Source organism: Oryzias melastigma, linkage group LG3, assembly GCF_002922805.2.
Source record: "Oryzias melastigma strain HK-1 linkage group LG3, ASM292280v2, whole genome shotgun sequence".
Taxonomy (NCBI): Eukaryota; Metazoa; Chordata; class Actinopteri; order Beloniformes; family Adrianichthyidae; genus Oryzias; species Oryzias melastigma.
Genome location: NC_050514.1, coordinates 1422252 through 1440508, shown reverse-complemented (window position 1 = coordinate 1440508; position 18257 = coordinate 1422252). Strand labels below are relative to the sequence as shown.

Sequence of the window (18257 nt, the reverse complement as noted above, 5' to 3'; positions counted from 1 at the left end):
AGAACTCCAAAAGAAAAACACTAATAGAAAGTTCATTATAACAATTTCAACAGCACCACCCTCTACCAATGTTCCACCACTTTTCTGGTTTGAAAAGACATCATCACTTTATTTCTAGCCCTCCGGACCACAGGCTCTCCCTATTCCTACACATCTTCATTATAGCGCACAACTATATCCTGATGACAATATAATCTGAGGTTGTCAGATATGTAGATTTTCTTACAAAAGGGAGACAGTATTAGTAAATTCTGCAGCTTTTGTTTCGAGATGGACAATAATATTGGCATAAATCCATAATAGCAGATAGAGAATCTTGCATTAATTACTAGCTCCCCACATATTTTACATCACCAGATGCTTACATGTTTCTACAGTATCACTGCTAGTTTCACTGGCAACTTTTAAAAAAATCACAATTTCATGGAAAATATGTCATTTAATTAATGGGTAAGTCTGGATTTATTAGAGGCACAATTATTAGAGTTTTGGAGAAGTCAGTCCAGCCGATGGCAGAAAAATTAAACACTCACAGGTTCTTTAACAAGCCTCTTTTCTTCCCATTAGTACAAGAGACGATGTGAGCGGTATAATCATGACTATGTGTATGCATGTTTTTGTTGTCATGTGCATAGAAGAGCACTGTTGCCATGGAAATAGGTCTGCTATTTCTTTAAGTAATGTAATTTGAACTTGTTCTTTGCTAAAATAATTACACTGCATTATAGCCATAGATCTCTGTCATCAGTGGGAAAGATCAATGAAACAATTAACCAGCTGAACTCTCAAACCATGTCAGCTGGAATCTCAGAAGAGACTCAACCGGTTTAGTCTCATGAAGTCATATGGCCACTACAAGGGACGTCATGAAAATGGAACGTAGGATTCTGTTGCGAATCTATCATGAAGTGTTCGTTAGGATAATGTAAGTGGCACACACTTATAACCTATAAGTTTGATGCTGTCGTTAGGTGCCCTTATGCCACACTCTAGTCATTAGTGAGGTCCACGCACTGGTTCCTTACTGACAACATCCAAATTCTGCACGCACAGGAGTGCAGGTGATGTGTAGTTGTGCGCTGGATGCTAGTAGAATTACCACACCAACCACACTTTGATCAGCTTCTTCATTACTAATGTCAGGCTGTGCGCTTATTACTTGAACAGCACTAACAGACTCATTGCACTGTAAAAGAAAATTTGTAGGACACGCTCACCTACTTCACTTACTCACGTCTTTAGTATGGTGCCGGCCACTCGCATACCCGATACAGGATTCCTAATTTTACTGCTCGCAGACAGCCAGGATCCAATGTAGCATCTACTCGTTGTGGCTAGTGCTTAAGGTGGTCCAGGGAGCACAGTAGCGAATAGATTACTTGTGCAAAAACTAGGATTTGGTTTAGCAAACTGAAAAACAAAAACACTGCTTACAATTAGGGCAATATGGACAAAATGTATATCATGACATGAATTATTTTGTATCATAATAACAATTAATTTCACGATATGCAACAATAAAGTGCATTTTCAGTCATTAAAAAAAGCTCTCGCTAGTTTTACTTTGAAAAAAGGGAGCTGACACTTTATTTTTAACATTTGTTTCCTTCTGGTGACGGCAGCGCCGCTCATTCGGCTTTGCTTTAGTTCATAAATTAAAATCCAACATTATTCTGTATTTCAGAGCAATCAATAATTTACTACATAATAATTTACTATCCTCTACTATATTCATAAAGATCGTGAATTTGGACATCGCGGATATTCATACTAAAATTTTCGGGAGCAGATTGCATGAATAAAGTGCTCAGATTCTTACAGCTCTGTTCCAAAACTTGGTTTATCTCTTATTTTTTGTAATCTCATACATTCATTTTCATGAGCTTTTCTTTGAGTGATAGAACGTTTGTTGCGTTAGCATCGACGTGGGAATAGCCTCCTAGCATAGTTTACATATTGAGGTTCTGCTTCAGATGTCTTGAATCCAAAATGCAGCCAAATGACAGACCAATCACCCCTCTTTTGCTGAGAGTGCTTCTTCTTGGGCTGCCTGCATCGGTGTATCTGTCTGTTTCAACTCTATGGAAACAACTTCAAGCTCTTCCGCGTCCATCGTTCTGCACTCGTGCTAAGTAACCTAAAGCCTGTCGTAAAACTCACACAAGTGCGAATCAAAGAATGTAAAGCAGCTTTACAATGCAAAACCACAAGACAGAGTTTCTTTGCGAAGAATCTCTTTAATTTGTCTTTATTTTCACTTATATAATTGCTTTGTGTTCAAACGGACGAGGTTCGGACTATTTAATGAGATATTTGGCACAGTGATTGATCAAATTAGGTTATAAACTATATAAACAATAGAAGAGAAATGGCACAATAGACACTTTTCTATCACCCACACGATATGTATCGTCATCTCGCCTAGCACTACTTGCAACCACAAGTTTTCAAAACTTTGCTCCCCACATCATCTCTTAAACCCCGTCTTTTGGCCATTTCCCCTCCAGTCTCCAGCAGCTGTACTAGCTTCCCATAACCTCCAGAATCATATTCAGACTTCTTCTTATCTTCCTTCTCCATACCAATACTCCATCTCATACTCTCCGGTCCACTTTTTCCGTCCAGCTCTCTGTTCTAGGACCCAGCTGGGTAATAAAGTAAAATCATCCATTCAAATACTAAATTACTTCACCATAACAAGCTACATTTAACAATATAACAGAAGAAAAATAGATATATTAGATCTATTTAGACACTTGTAACAACAAAGGACCACATCCTTCCATTTCCTATAGCTAATTTGTATGAAGACCAGGACTTGTGTTGCATGTTTCTGTCATCGTGTGAGCGACTCCCTTTGTGACCGCGCCCTGACATTTCCCTCTATTCACCCATTCAGAGGAGACACGGCAGCTCATCGAGTCCATTCACCCCTACACACATCCATGCAGGCACTCTCCTCTGGCTCTCCCTGGCCTTGAGTGGTTGTGATGATGATGCATGTTGTCATACCATGTCCCTGTGGAACAGCAAATCTTTTTATGTTTTGTCTGGACATGAGCTGCTGGACATTAACCCTTCAAGAACACAGCCATGCAGACGCAATTTCATGCATTGATTTTAAGCTTGTATTGACTACAATAATGCTTTTGTCTCACAATAGATAATACCTTATCTAGATCTATTACCGTATTTTCCACACTATAGGACACACCAAAATATAATACGTATAGTCTATTTTGAATTTAAAGTCATATATGAGGTGAACTATAAGGCGGATGAAGCGAGACAAAAAAAGTCACAGATAAGTCAGACAGTGAGATTTTATGAACTGCATTCACAGTAACTCTAGAACTTGTTTGTAACATGCTACACATCAACCACGTTAGCATGTTTACAATAGGTGTAGCTTGTTATGAACAAGTTAGTAACTTGTAAAAAAACAGACTGATACCACAAAAACAAACATTACTGTGACAACTCTAACTCCCAACCTTGTTGACAACACGTCAGTAAAACACAGTCTCACTTGCTACACGTTAGCCGCATTAGCATATTTGCAATAACACCCAACTTTGCTAGTAACTCATAAAAAACAGAAAAAAGAAGCAGAAAAGATAGAAAAGAAAAAGAAAGAAAAACCTTGTTTCCACCGAGCAGTCAGGTACAGTCCAGTCTGGTCCAGTCCAATATTTTGAGCATTTCCATTGTAAAATGGACCCATTTAACTGTTCGGACCCGTACCCCTGAGGACCCGTATCCGTTGTAGCTCCATAAAAAAAATACAACGGGATGGTTGGGGCGGAGTCGCTGTAGCCACCCGTTAACTGTCAGAAAGTGATGATCACATTAGAAAGCACCAGTATAGCGCTAAGCTAGTGATTCTGCTTTTCTTTTTACAGTGGAATTCTTCTTAGCCAATCTTCTTTCAAAACTCATGAAATCCTTGTTATACACAATGTCAAAACAGTAAATTAAGAAAAAGACGAGCTGCTGGATGACCTCCATTATTGTTGCTTTTCTAGTCGCACTACAATGACACGCTAGCCGTCTACACCACGAATGCGCCGTGAAAGCAAACCGCTCAGTGGAAGCGAGGCTGATCTGAGTGGAAACGATTGACAGAACTAACTGGTCCGTCTCGTGCTACTCCTCCCATCTGGAACCGCTCAGTGAAAATGAAGCTGAAATCTAGATTGTGTAAACAGTCTGTATTTGAACCATAATTGAATATTTAATTAATATTTGTAAATATTGACCATATTATATTTGTAACATAATTAGTGTTTCAGGGATTTTAAACACTGTTATTTAAAATATTCAAGTTAGGAACAAATCGGGACAGCAGGTAAAAAAAAGCTTCGTTTTTATCCTTGTTCTCATGAAAAATGTAGAGCACTGTCTGAATCTCGAGCCGCCCACTAGAAACTTTTAGCTCAAAGCGTGTTATACAAATTCCTCTGATGGGATATGAAGCAGAGCAGGAGAAGAGGGCAGATGCCAAATTATGTTTAATTGAGTGGAGCTAAAGATGGACAAGTTTACTAATGTAGCTCTGCTCTCAGTTAAGTCTGTGAAATCACACAGCTAGAAAACATGGACACTTTGACAGAGATTTTTCTCAGGTTTGGGCGGAAAAGACAACTCTTAGTTTGAATGGGATTTTGTTTATTGCCATCACTAAAACACTAATATTTCCCTGTAATATTCAAGTATTATTTAAAATAAGAAATAAAGTCAAAGTTGACAGGTGAAAACATAAAACATTACATTATTCAAAGATGATGCAGTCACTTTAGTGCTGACCAGAGGGTGCCACTGTTATTTTAAATCCATGTTTGTGCCCTTCTCCTTCTGTGTTAGGGTCCGTTTCCTCCGGCTAAATGGATGTTCTCGTACTGCTGCAGACCCTTGTCTCTCTGCAAATACTACTGTGCGTCTTTGCAGTCTGTGATGTTCCCTCTGTGAGACCATTTATTATTAATGAAACAAGTGCCTCCTGAATCTCCCCACGTGAGATCACTAACGAGACAACCTATGGCTGTGTGTCTGTAAACCGGGGGCTCCCAAGTGCTCTGAGTCTGATCGGCCTTATATGCATTATTAAGCAGCTTGAGCCTGGGTCATGCAGGGAGCGCTTTGGAAAACTGGAGCTCTGTGAAAAGGTTTGTCTTTAGGTTTAAATTAACAGAAAACAAAGGAAAAAATGACTTGCACAGCATTTTTCAAGCTTGATGATCTATTTTTCATCCAGTTTCAGCGTGTATTTTGAAGCACTAGTTTAAAAAAGGCCAGGGAAATTACTATATTTTATAGAAGTGTGCAGCAGGTATTGACTATCCTCATGATCCTTAAAGGGGCCATTACCATGAAAAAAACAACTTTTTAAGCTTTTAAGTGTACTATGCTGTTCATTCCTCACTATAAAGAACCCCAGAGTGGTATTTCGATCCGTTCACATATTTCTGAGTAATCTACTAAAACTGCGCTCTCAACAGGAGCCCCTCCTCTCATGCTGATGACACAGAGAAAGAACCGCCCCTCCAGGAAGTGTCTGCTCCACCCTCAGGCTAACATAAACACCACTTTCTCCACAAAGCTAGCGGCTCGAGCTACATTCAGCTTGCTTTTTTTCTGTTCAGGGCGATGATTAAGAAAGTTGAGGCCTGGATTTATGTTGAGAATTAGCGGCATGACGGGCCGTAAACTAAATGGACAAACCAGTTAAAAAACAGTGTCCCATACTTATATAGTTAGCTTGGATCTGTTAAACAGAACATGTTTCCAAAAGTATGATGAAGCCTTGTGTGGGTTTAAATCTTCCAAACCAAAAGCTTTACAAAACAATTAGTTCATTAAGTGTCAAAAACAGATAATATATATATATACCAAATCTGTCCTTATTTGTAAAAAGTGTGGATTCCTGTTCTAGCAGCTATAAAAGTTACATTCTATTTTCAACAAACACCTGTCATGACACTTATTATGGAGGCGTAAGCATTGAAGTCATCCGCACATCCTGAAGCATGACAGGAGACAAAAAAGAAGTGAAAAAAATGTACATGTTCAGATGACAATTAAGGACTGGAAGAATTTTTTTTTTTAAGGAACTATTATGTACCCTTCAATTCCAGTTTATGACACCATTAACCTATTTTGAGAAAATTATGAAGTTTTTTCAAACAGTTACAGTTTCTGCTTTTACTCAAATGTCAGTCTGCAGATAAGATAAAGGAGACTCGTCCATTTTAAGCCAATCAAAGGGCGATATGAATCGGTCATCCAATTCCAGCAAAGCAAAGCTTGGTTGGTAAAAAGCCACGAGGCAGAAAAGGAAATGCTACAAGCTCTGAAACAGGGCTTTGTATTGACGTGTTGGTTTTCTCAACACAAGCCTTTGAGAGTTACAGTTAACATCATTCCATACCGTTTTGTGCCTCATATGTTGCTGAAAACATGTAACAGTGACAACCCAAAGCAAACCTTCTTGTTAGAAGTACAATGGGTATGTTTAATGGATCCACAGATAAAACGAGAAAGCAGGACATCTGCTTTCTCCTGACCAATCACAGTCCAGATGCTCAGAAGCCAGACCCATACTCATTTGGAGAAATCTCGGTTGTTGTTTTCGCTGCTGCTGCCAGAGCTGTCGTACTATCACATTCTGGATTTTGAGCCTGATCCCCCTCGAGGATATGAGTCATCGTTCTTCACAAGCATAGAGACCTCCACTGGAGTGCTGGCATTCAGTAATCTAAGCTATAATTAGTTCCCTGGATAGAAGACAAATAAAGCAGTGAAAGCGATAGAAGGAGGAAAAGAAGTGAGAGTGGCTTTTGAGCCTCAAACTATTCCCAGTTTTCTGCTATATCAGAGCCTTTTTCATATCAGTCAAACTTGTACTGAGCAGAATGATCAAAAGAGAGTTACAACAGAAAAAAGGAAAATCTATTTTAAAAAAAGACCTTAAACCCTCCTGTTGCCTAGGTTACTGCAGCAGAGCTAAAAGGAGGAGTAGGTGATGATGGTAACAGCAGGAAAGAGCTGACTGAGAGAATCCTAAATGTATTTTTATCCATCTGGATCACTCTGCGTGTCTCCCTGAGATCTGCAAATGATCCTCTGGCTTGTGCGGTCCCTCAGTGGCTGCTAGGCAAACACTGAAAGAATTAAAGCCTACACACCAAAACAAGAGTAAACGGCTTAAATTATTTACTTAGCAACAAATTGCATTGTCTGACACAATCAAACAGTCTGGGGAACTTTGAGACTTTTTCTACCTTACAATTTGCTCTATTGATATCAATCTTTTTAGTACAATCCCAGATTCTTTATTTAAAATATATTTTTGATTACATTACACAATAATTACACAATGAACCTGAAACTGTCCAAAAAACTCAATTCTGACTAGAAATTGAGATCAAACTTTTTTTTTTATAGCAAGAGATCAAACTAGTAGAGACAAAATAAGAATATAAAAATGCATAAATCCACAAACAAAGCAAAGATAAGGTCTAAACAATTTGAAACAAGGATTTATTCCAAGGGGTATCCCAAGTTTGTGGCATAAATCTTGTTATGCTTTTTTAATCAAAACATTTTCGAGCTGAAACGTTTTTGAAACCCGTTGAATTTTGAATAAAATCTATGCTAAAACAATTGATCGATGGATTTTTTGATTGATGTTTGACTGATTCCTTTATCTTAGGAATGTCATTGGCAAACTCACCGGTGAGTTCAGAGACTATGGAGGAGTAGAATTTTTATAGTCATTTCTTCTTTTTTGACACCTTTTTCTTACTTTCCTCTGATCTGTTCCTTCTCGCACGAGGCTGAACACAAAAAGCGTCACGACAAAGCATGACAATGCTGAAGCTCTGAGCCTCAGCAGCTGGAACTCTGTTGGGCTCCAGAGTGACCCTTCACTCTCCCAAAATATCCCACATATCAATTTGAAGCTTTTATCTTAATGTCTCTGGTGCACGCAGTTGTTTTAGTGCAAACGTGAGCAAATGTGGCTACAGTCATGAACAAAGTGACCAATCAATCCAAGTGGCATCAGGATTGTCCTTCATGTCATTATTTAACTCTAAATCTGTTCACACTGCCGCTACGAACAATTTGGATATATTGCGGAATAAAACTGGTCATACATGAATCAGTATTCCTACAAGTTTCTTTTTTAAGACCTTTTTTAAACCTCGCATTTGAAAAATTAAGACCAATTTCTCTGCTTAATTTCCAGCCCTATGGACGAAGAAAAAAACTAAATCATTGTCAGTACCGGAGTAACGTAATCAATTACAGCTTAAATTTCAGTAATTAAATTACAATTACTAGACTACAGAAACCCTTATTACTTCATTACTCACAGTTTGGTGCAGTGAAACCACTGTTGACTAATAAACCAAATTTGTGTGAACAGTGGGCTCTGACGTTGTCTTTGGGTTAAATTAAACAAAATGGACACCAATAAAAAAATAAAAAAATTTAAAAAAAGTACTGACGCATGTAAGCTAATCCAGAGTTACATGCTTTAATGGAAAGCCACAAATTTCCAAATGCATCTGCAAAAATAATGCACAGTTGCACAATATTTACTTAATAATTGTTGATATATCACATAAAATGCACATAAACTGCGTAATTCTCAATTGACCAGCTCAAAACCAAACTGACGTGAAGACTTGTCAGTCGAGACCCTGGACAGACATATGCGACGAATGACGAACGCAAACAGATCTTATAAAGTTCGTACATCAAGCACGTATCACAAAAGACTGAAATTACATGCATGGACAATGTGCAAATTGTACGTAGCAACAGTTTGACACGGCCTTATACACTAGAGCAGGGGTCTCCAACCCCGTTTCTTGACCTTGTTCTGCAGCTAGTCACGCTTCAGCAATCAGTAGTCACCTGGATCAGCTGTTTTCAGTCAATCAAAAACTGGGCTCACTCAATCCAAGTAATCAGCAGGATGGTTAGCTGCAGAACAAGCAGGGCAGGAGTTGGATATGCCTGCACTGGAGCTTTAGCTACTGTTTTTACATTCCTTCAACTAAAATAACTCTTCAACCGCTGATGGAGTCAATGTAAATCAGCTGATTATGTCCCAGAGAAAAGTGACTTTGTGTCATTCATAAAGTGTGTCATAACAGCATGAAGCCGTTTTAAAAAAGCCTCATTCCTTCACGTCAGAATCAGCTGATTCACAATGATTGTGTGAAAGGTCAGAGATTTATGGAATGTCCAAGAGCATCTGCTATCAGATGATGCAGGCGACATTTTTGATATTAAAGGGTTCAACATTCGTAAAGTTTGGGCACATGTGCATCAACTGCATCAGTGTTACTCCACATTTATTTAAAACACTTTCCTTCCTGCTATTCCAAAAGAAGATTTAGCAGTTTCCAGCCTTGCAAGCTAAAGCTAATTAACACTGATCTACCAACAGTATGTAGGAGGTGAATCTGCCCTTGTCAGGGTTTTAAACCAGTTTTTCTTATCCGTATAAGAATACATGGTTTAAAATTGTTGTACAAGAGATGATGGGAAATAGATTGTGTCAATGGGGAACTAAGAAACACATAAGAAGTTGGCAATGTGTTTTGGCAAAAATGTTCCTACAACAACAAAAGATTTTACTACAAAAAATAAATAAATTAATTTAAAATGTAGCACAGATAAGATTTAATTTCTATGAAAACTGGACTGAGGGACCCCATCACGTTCCCAATAGGAAGTACCCACCATCTTAAAGAGGCCAAAATCCCATAGATTTCTATAAAGAAATAAACTACTATTTTTCAGAATAACCATTTTTAAAAAACGTTTCCTTCCATTCATTATATTTTTCCCTTTATCATGTAAAAAGAGGTTTTAAAGAAAGACATCATTTTTATCTGATAGAGAGATTAAAGCTGCTTGTAAGAGCATCTTACCTTTGGATCTGGACGGTTGCAGTTGAGACTAATCCCACATTCGTCAGTAATCTCTGTGATCTCTGACAGGTCGTCATCCTCAAACTCATCCAGGCTGATGTCATGAGTTAGCCTAAATGAATAAAAAACAAGGAGAACAATACAGAGAGTGGGTTTAGATGCTTGGAGAGGAATTTAGTTGTTAAGAACCGTAAATAATCTAGGATACACAGTCAAGAAATATTTGATATTTCTCATCTTTTAGGCTACATTTGAAAGTTTAAACAGAAACCAGTATACTCAGAAAATGTGTTTCTATTTTCTTTCACAACTCTATTCCGATACATGAAGGACTTTCTGGCCGGCTACAAACCACGATTATCAATTTCTCCTTCATGATCCATTTTCAAATAGTTGACACTTCTGAGAATTGAAAGGGGCGCCATCCATACGTCACTACTAAATCTGAGTCCCTGATTGATCCAATTTAAACCTGGTTTAATTTTCAACACAAGTTAATTGCAAGTGTTTTGCACATGAAGCTCAAAAATGTTGTAGCTGCATGTGAAAGAGAGAAGCCTGAAACGTGTTTTTACACACGTGTACATAGACTATTCAATGGAAGTTGTTCGTTGAATGCACGTTGCCGAGGGAGGGTTTTGTGAAAATTGCTTCACAACTCTAATACAAATCATCAATTTCAGCATCTTATGTCTAGATCGGGGGTCTGCAACCTGAGGCTCTGGAGCCACATACGGCTCTTTCATCCCTCTGTTGTCACTTTTTGGTGTTTAAGAGAAATGCAAACAATTTAAATAAATAATGGGTTAGTAGTTTGGAAAATTTTTAGATTGGATTTTTGACATGTTACCCAACTGAGTAAAATTATGGTAAATGTTTATTCTACTGTCAAAGTGGTTTATTTTTAGAATGCATAATCTCATTATTTACATGTGAGCAAAAAAAAATATTTTTTAAAAACTGGATTCTACACCAATATCATGTTTATGTTTGATTGAAAAACAGTGACCGAGCACCAAAGTCATTATGATTTAAAAGATTTAATGTTTGACATTTTTTATTCAAGTAAATCAGCTGCAGGAGCATCTTCTTTGACACAAGGAGTATTTTATTTTGAAAGGAACTTTAATGTGCTGCTGTCCAAAGTAAAATAAGTTATACTTGTTATATGTATATAGAAAAATATGACACTGTATATTCATCTTTTTATATTTAAAATCTAAATTTTAAAAATGTCGAACAAAGTGACTTAATGGTCACTTAAACGGCTTAATGGTCACAAAACCACAATTCGTATTTTTAAATGTTAAAATGGGGTCTTTGCAGCTCTTGCTGGGTTTTGATTGGTAAGAAACTGGACCAAATTATTTTTTTTAAGCATAAAAGGTTGCAGACCACTGGTCTAGATCCGGGTCTGCAACCTTTAGCAGTAGAAGAGCCATTTGGTCCACCTTCTTATGGACCAAAACGGGGAAAAAAAAAACACTTTATAAACGTCTTACTTTTGTATGTTTTTTTTTTTTTCTTATAATCCATGAATTTATAAAACATACAGTAGCTTTGAAATGTACTCTACTTGAGTTTTTCTATACACACACACACATATAGACATATATATATATATATATATATATACACACACACACAAATATATATATACACACAAATATATATATACACATATACATATATATACACACATACACACATATAGACATATATATATATATATATATACACATATATATAGTAGTACATATACGTTCCTTTCAAAATAAGACACATCCACTGTTAAACCAGATCTTCCAGCTGCAGCAGATTTACTTTAAAAATGCCAGAAACATGAGATTTTCTACTATTATTATGACCTTCATCCTTTTTCCTCTTTTAGTGAATAAAAACATGAAAACAATAGTGTAGAAATCACATTTTTTAATTTATACATGTAAAACACAAATGAATTGGTTAATTATTTAGTTTTCTTCAGAGCCAAAGAGCCACAATGAAGGCATAAAAGACCCCCATGTGGCTCCGGAGCGTCAGGTTGCAGACCCCTGTTCTAGATAAAGGGTATGTACTATGGTTACATTAATCTGGATTAAATTTAGAAGGATATTAAGAGATCAATGACTCTGACTTTTTTTTTTTGGAGTTTTATGGTTGTTGCTCAAGCATATGAATGGCTTAGCAATTCTAAAAAGTTCATATCATTGTGTAAAAGGGAAAATCCCACAGACTTCTATTGAGAACTGAACAGTTATTACTCAATCATTCTATTAGTCAGAAAAACAATTCTTGCTTTGATACATTTTTCTTAACATCTTCTTGATGAAAGCATGTGGACAAATAATTACTAATAACACACACACAAAATCTAATACTGTGTATAGGCTTAATCTATGTTGCTAAAGTAAGGATAAGTCTGATTTGGCCTGCAGCTACAAGCTCAAACGTCTCTCCCCAGTCAGAGAAAGAAATGACTGTCTCACTGTCTCCAGCTTGATTTAGTTAGGTTACAGTAACTAATGTTGTTTTGGGGTTTTTTCTGTAATTATGTATCCTAATCATCTGTTTGTTCTGTAGGCTCTCAGGCATAACAGAGTTAGAATATGGTTATGTTGTAATGGAACTTTCTATTCTATGCGTGGAAAATGTATTTTCTTTTTCAATCTCTTTCTCTAAAGCTGATTTGATTTGGCTTTTATTCACTATTTTTTTATTCTAATTAATTTAGGATTTATCAGGAAATAATTTGTTTTAATAATTTTGATTTTAAACACGATTTTGATTAGTTCACATTGCCAGTAATATAAGATAAACAAATGTGATATGTTCATTATTTATAAATTCCTGCATATAAAACTAACTTCAACCATTTTCTATCTGAAAGAAATAATATTTAAAAGAACATACCTTTTCATTTTTCACTACACTGCGTATTGTGACTAAAAATTGTTTCTGTTTTGAACAGTTGTCTTTTTAAGCTAAGCTTGCAATTTATATGCCTTTATATGTGAAGAAAGTTTAGTGTAGAACAAGTCTTTTAATAAGTTGGTTATTATTAAACAAAATAGAATACCTAAAATACTTCAGACTTAGAAAATCGAAGGAAAACAAATGCAAGAACCAACTATTACTTTAAATATGGCAAATGCTACGGTCAACTAAATTGCAGACATTTTGAGTGAAATCTTCTTGATTTCCACAATTTCATTCATAAACAGAAAAAATCTTTCAATGAAAAAAAAAAATGAAGAGCTATGAAAATATTTTTTAAAAGTGTGGTCAAGACGATCTGCTACATTTCAAACAGAGCATCAGAATTGGGAAGAAAGGTGAGTGAAGTGACTTTCTACTTGTCATAGTTGTTGGAACCAGACGATCTGGTCTGAGTATTTTATAAACTGCTGATCTACTGGGATTTTCCCCCACAATCATCTTTATGGTTAACAGAGAATGGTCATAAAAAGAGAAAATATTCAGTAGCTCTGTAGGTGGAAATGTCTTGTTGATGCCAGAGGTCAGAGGAGAATGTCCAGACTGGTTCCAGCTGACAGAAAGGTAACAGTAACCCGCATAACCACTGGTTACAACCGAAGTCTGCAGAAGAACATCTCTGAACCCACAACACGTCCAACCTTTTAGCAGATGCACTACAGCAGCAGAACAACATACCGGGTGACACACCTGTCAAAGAACAGGAAACCGAGGCTACAATTCACACAGAAACACCAAAAATGGACAAAAGAAGATGGTGAAAATGTTGCCTGATCTGATAAGTCTCCATCTCTGCTGCAACATTCAGACGGTGTGGTCAGAGCAACATGAAATCATGGATCCATCCTGCCTTGTATCATCAGTTCAGACTGGTGGTGGTGTCATGGTGTTGGGGATATTTTCTTGACACATTTTGGACCCCTTAGTACTCTACCTGAGTAGTCATCCCTTTATAACCACAGAGTACCATCTTCTGATGCTACTTCCAGCAGGTAAAGGCTCCATGTCATAAAGCTGGAATCATCTCAGACTGAACATGACAATGAGTTCACTGGACTCAAATGACCTCCTACGTTACCAGATCTCATCCCAGTAGATCACCTATGGGATGTGATGAAACTGGAGATTGGGATCATGAATGTGCAGCCGAGAAATCTGCAGCAACTGTGATGCTGTTATGTCAAAATGGACCAAACTCTCTGAGGAATGTTTCTAGTACCTTGTTCAATCTATGTCAACAAGGAATAAGGCAGTTCTGAAGACAAAAGGGGGTACAACCCAGTAATAGCAAAGTTTACCTAATAAAGTGGCAGGTGAGTTTAATTTTACTTCACAAAAATGCTCGACAACTGTCCCACACAAGACAAATAACAAATTGTGTCAAGCTAATGTTCAGAGAAAAATAAAAAACTTGGAAAAAAAAAAGGTTCAGCAGCACACATCAAGTGTCCTCTTCCTCACAAAAGCTAATGACTTTCTAAAACTGAGGCACAACTGTGGTGCGGAACATTGAATATCTTAAATTTAAAGCAATAATATAAATCAAACCTTGAATAGCGTTCAACCAGAGGCACTTAACAGTGATAAAAATAAAAAAAGAGTAATTGCCACAAAATGAGATCAAGTCAAGGATGCAGCCGAGAAGGAATGGGTAATAAACTCGCCGAGGACACGGTGCCCTCTTCACAGAATAGAGTCGTAAGTCCACTGATCTGTAGCTCTGAGACAGTGTTCAAAGATGCACACACGAGCAAAAATGTTGCTAGTGTTCCATTATTAAAACCCAATCCCTGAAATATTTGAAACTGAAAAAAAGACCTCAATAAAAAGCAAAAAATAGAAATCAAACATTGTCTTTAAAATTTTTGAGCATTCATTATATATAAAAAAACAAAAACAAATGAGCCAATTGTGCTGGTACAAAAATGATGGGATCAGTGACACAATTTAAAATAATGTGACTATTGGGACATGTTAAACTATGCTGTGTCTTTTATGTAGTACCACATATCGTCAGCCAGTCTGTCTGGTTAAAGAGTGGCAATGTTGGGCTTGTGTGTCCCACGCTGAACATGAACCACAGAAAGAGACGTGGGGGGTCATCTCAGGAGATTAGAAAGAAAACTACCGACAAGCATGTTAAAGATAAAGCCTATAAGACTATCTTCAAGCAGCTTAATGTTTCTATGACAACAGCTGCACATACCATTCCAAATATTTAAGTCCACAGGACAGTAAACAAGTAAATGACAAATTGTAATTAGTTGAAAAAATATATAAATGGTAATGAAAGCAAATAAAAAAAGAACTTTCAAAGAGCTTGAAGGTGATATTATGGGGTCAGATCGAATCATCAAGAACTATTTGAGTCAAAGTTGAGTTCTTGAAAAATGACAAGGAGGCACCATTGTGTGAAAGCAGGTCATAAAAAAGTGAGACTGAACCTTGACAGAAAGTATAACAACCCACAACATTTCTGGGAGAGTATCGTTTGAACAGATTAGACAAAACTGGAGATTTTTGGCAAAAAAAAAAAAAGCATCAGCTCTTGTTTGCAGATGCCAACCAAATAACTGTATGTATAACACAGCCTTAGTCATATGCTCTTGAATGGGGGGTTAAGCTGTACGGGTGCTGCAAGGTTTTGGGGTTTTCCGGGCCAATGGAGGGTTGTAAAGGGGAGCAGCCACATCTTAAAAAAAGACTTCAGAGATCTGCCATCTTTCACCAGCGTTTCAGGATCGCTTATTTGATTCTGTTGGGGCAGAAGTAGTCTAAATCTGTGATCACGATTTAGCTTTACCGAAAGGGGACCAGGCAGCACATCGAAAAACGACGACTTGGGGGTTTTGAATCAAGGCCCAAAGAAATCAGAGGTCCAGATGTTTTTTTCAAATGTAGACCAGTCCTTGGGGCACGGTACCAAACGGGGTACTGGTGGTACCGGATACAAGAAGGTACCAAACCCTCTATCAGCAGTATCGAACGTGCGCTGGTGTCAGACACTGTACCAGGTCAAGGTTAGGGTACTAGTGCAGACTGCCGCGTCTCGGTACCAGGTCCAGAGGTCAACACGTCAACAACTGACAAGTTTGGTATACCCAAAAAGTTTGTTTTTGACGAGGAGGATTCCTTAACAATATGTGACGACTTGGGTAATAAGCATGTGATGTACACACATGTGAGACATACTGATGATAGTGTCGTATGGTTCCCTACGCCACTGTTAGTAAGGTGCGTGCAGTGGTACTTTACTGACTACGCTTTAATGCTGCACACAGGGGGTGTGCAGGTGATACGGAAGTGCCCGTAGGACAGCCCAGATGTCCACACAAATCCCTGTGATCACCTAAATTCTAATAGTTAAGGCGGTGTTAGAAGGGGCAAACAAGGAGCTAGAAGTTATCACTTGAGCAGCCCTAAAAGGACCCTTGCTCAGTGTGGTTGAAAAAAATGAAAAACCTTTACGACGACCTTGTGTCTCACCTAATTTACCTTTACTGACCCTTGGGTGTTATTTAAGTGTTTGCCATGACCCATTGTAGCAGCATGTTCGTGGCGTTGAACATTGTCAATCTACAGGTTCACCGAGCGGTCTACCACCCTGATATTTCCTGCAGGCCACCTGCGTGCCGCATACAGGTTTGGCCATTTTTACCCCACAGACAGTCCATATGTACCTGTAAGGGTAGTTGTGGCTAAGTCACAGCTAAGGTTTTCCTGAACTCTACAGGAAGCATCTAACATGAGGGGTTTTAAATCTCCCCATGTCCAAGAAAATCTCAAGGCCATCCCAAGACGTTCTGGAACAATGTGCTGCCCAGTGTCAGAAAACGTAGTCTCAGTTGCAGGATGTAGGTCTCCCATCAGTATATAATTCAGAACTGGCAAACTATGAACTCCAATCTAAATGTGTTGCTGGAAAAGCCACTAGATAAGCTTGAGATAATTGATGCAGTTTGTTCACACGGAGTGGTGAGAAAACTTGCAAACAAGTGTCTCATTAACAGCTGCATAAATCCTTTGATTACAAAGGCTGCCTCAAAAGACAATGCACAATACATCCCTTGAAGTACTATTTTAGTATATATAAAGGTAATGGATTGCATTTTTTTGCACTCTTCAAGACGTTCAAAGCACTTACCGATGTATATCAATTGTATACTTAGTGATGGTAAGTTACTGATGTAGCCACAGCTGCCCTGGGTCCGGCTGACAGAGGCATGACTGCCAGTATGCACTACGGCCCCTCTGACCATCACCATGACATTCATTTGCATTCACAGCATATCTGTATGCCTGAAGTGTCATTGTGTCCCAAGGACACAACGGCAGTAGGCTGGGGGGAGCAGCGATCGAGCCACCGATCCTTTGATCATTGACCAACCTGCTAAACCACCTACGCCACTACCTCCCTAATATCTTCTTAAAGTATGCCAAACCCAGGCCAAGTTCACTGGTTTGTCTTTCAAAAGCATTTGAATGAGCAATTTTGACCTGTTGATTTCCTGTTGATTTTTGACTTTAAGAGACAATTTTGGATTTAAAGCCTTTGACAGTAAGATCAGATATGAAATCTATGTTATTGATTGAGATTCTCTTTTGTAGGCCAAGAAGTAAGGGTTTTTCCTTCATTTTCATTGTTTATTTCATAGAAACAATTATACCAACTTACCATTCAAATAAAATATTATAAATAAATAGAAACAGAAACAAGTATACACTTATAGTAATATGTCTACTATTCAATTTTTAAACAAATTAAGAAAGCTGTAACACAGCCATTCTTTTATTTCATTAAATAACACATATGATGTAATATAAGCTACTATTCTGCTGTTCTATACATCTTCCCCTCACAAAATAGATACGTTCATAGGTAAGACAGTTTCATAAACCTTTAATCAAAGCACACCTTTTTAATAAACATTGTTCTGAATCTGTGAGTTTGCAACACCCCAGTTCCTTTTAAAATATAGATATTGTGTCTTTTTTTACAAATCTGGTTTGAAGACTGCAATGGCTTAAAAGGTTTTAAAACTAAAACCTTTGGAGAAATACTTGAGTCATTCATTCTGCAGTTTTTGTGCAATCCTAGGCATGTTTACATTGGACATAGGGCTGGGAATCATTGGGTACTTCACTATATGATGCGATGCGCAATACATGACTCATGATATTGATGATATCTCAATACTGTGATCATTATTAAAAATCGTCTCTGATAAATCATTATATAGAAGAACACATATTTTTTGGGAAAATGTGTCTCTGAATATTTTTTAGCTTGAACACAATCACAATAACAACTTG

The 18257-nt window shown here is 37.5% G+C and overlaps 1 protein-coding gene across 3 annotated transcripts in view; it reads right to left on the bottom strand.

Annotated features, from left to right (window-relative positions):
• The window catches only part of mapk8ip1b (mitogen-activated protein kinase 8 interacting protein 1b), a 54000-nt gene that overhangs the window by 21453 nt on the left and 14290 nt on the right, over nt 1-18257 (bottom strand). For all 3 annotated transcript variants that reach the window (XM_024296172.2, XM_036216647.1, XM_024296173.2), the window contains one exon: nt 9948-10059. In XM_024296172.2, the coding sequence (XP_024151940.1) occupies nt 9948-10059 (112 nt within the window). The remainder of the gene's footprint in view (nt 1-9947; nt 10060-18257) is intronic.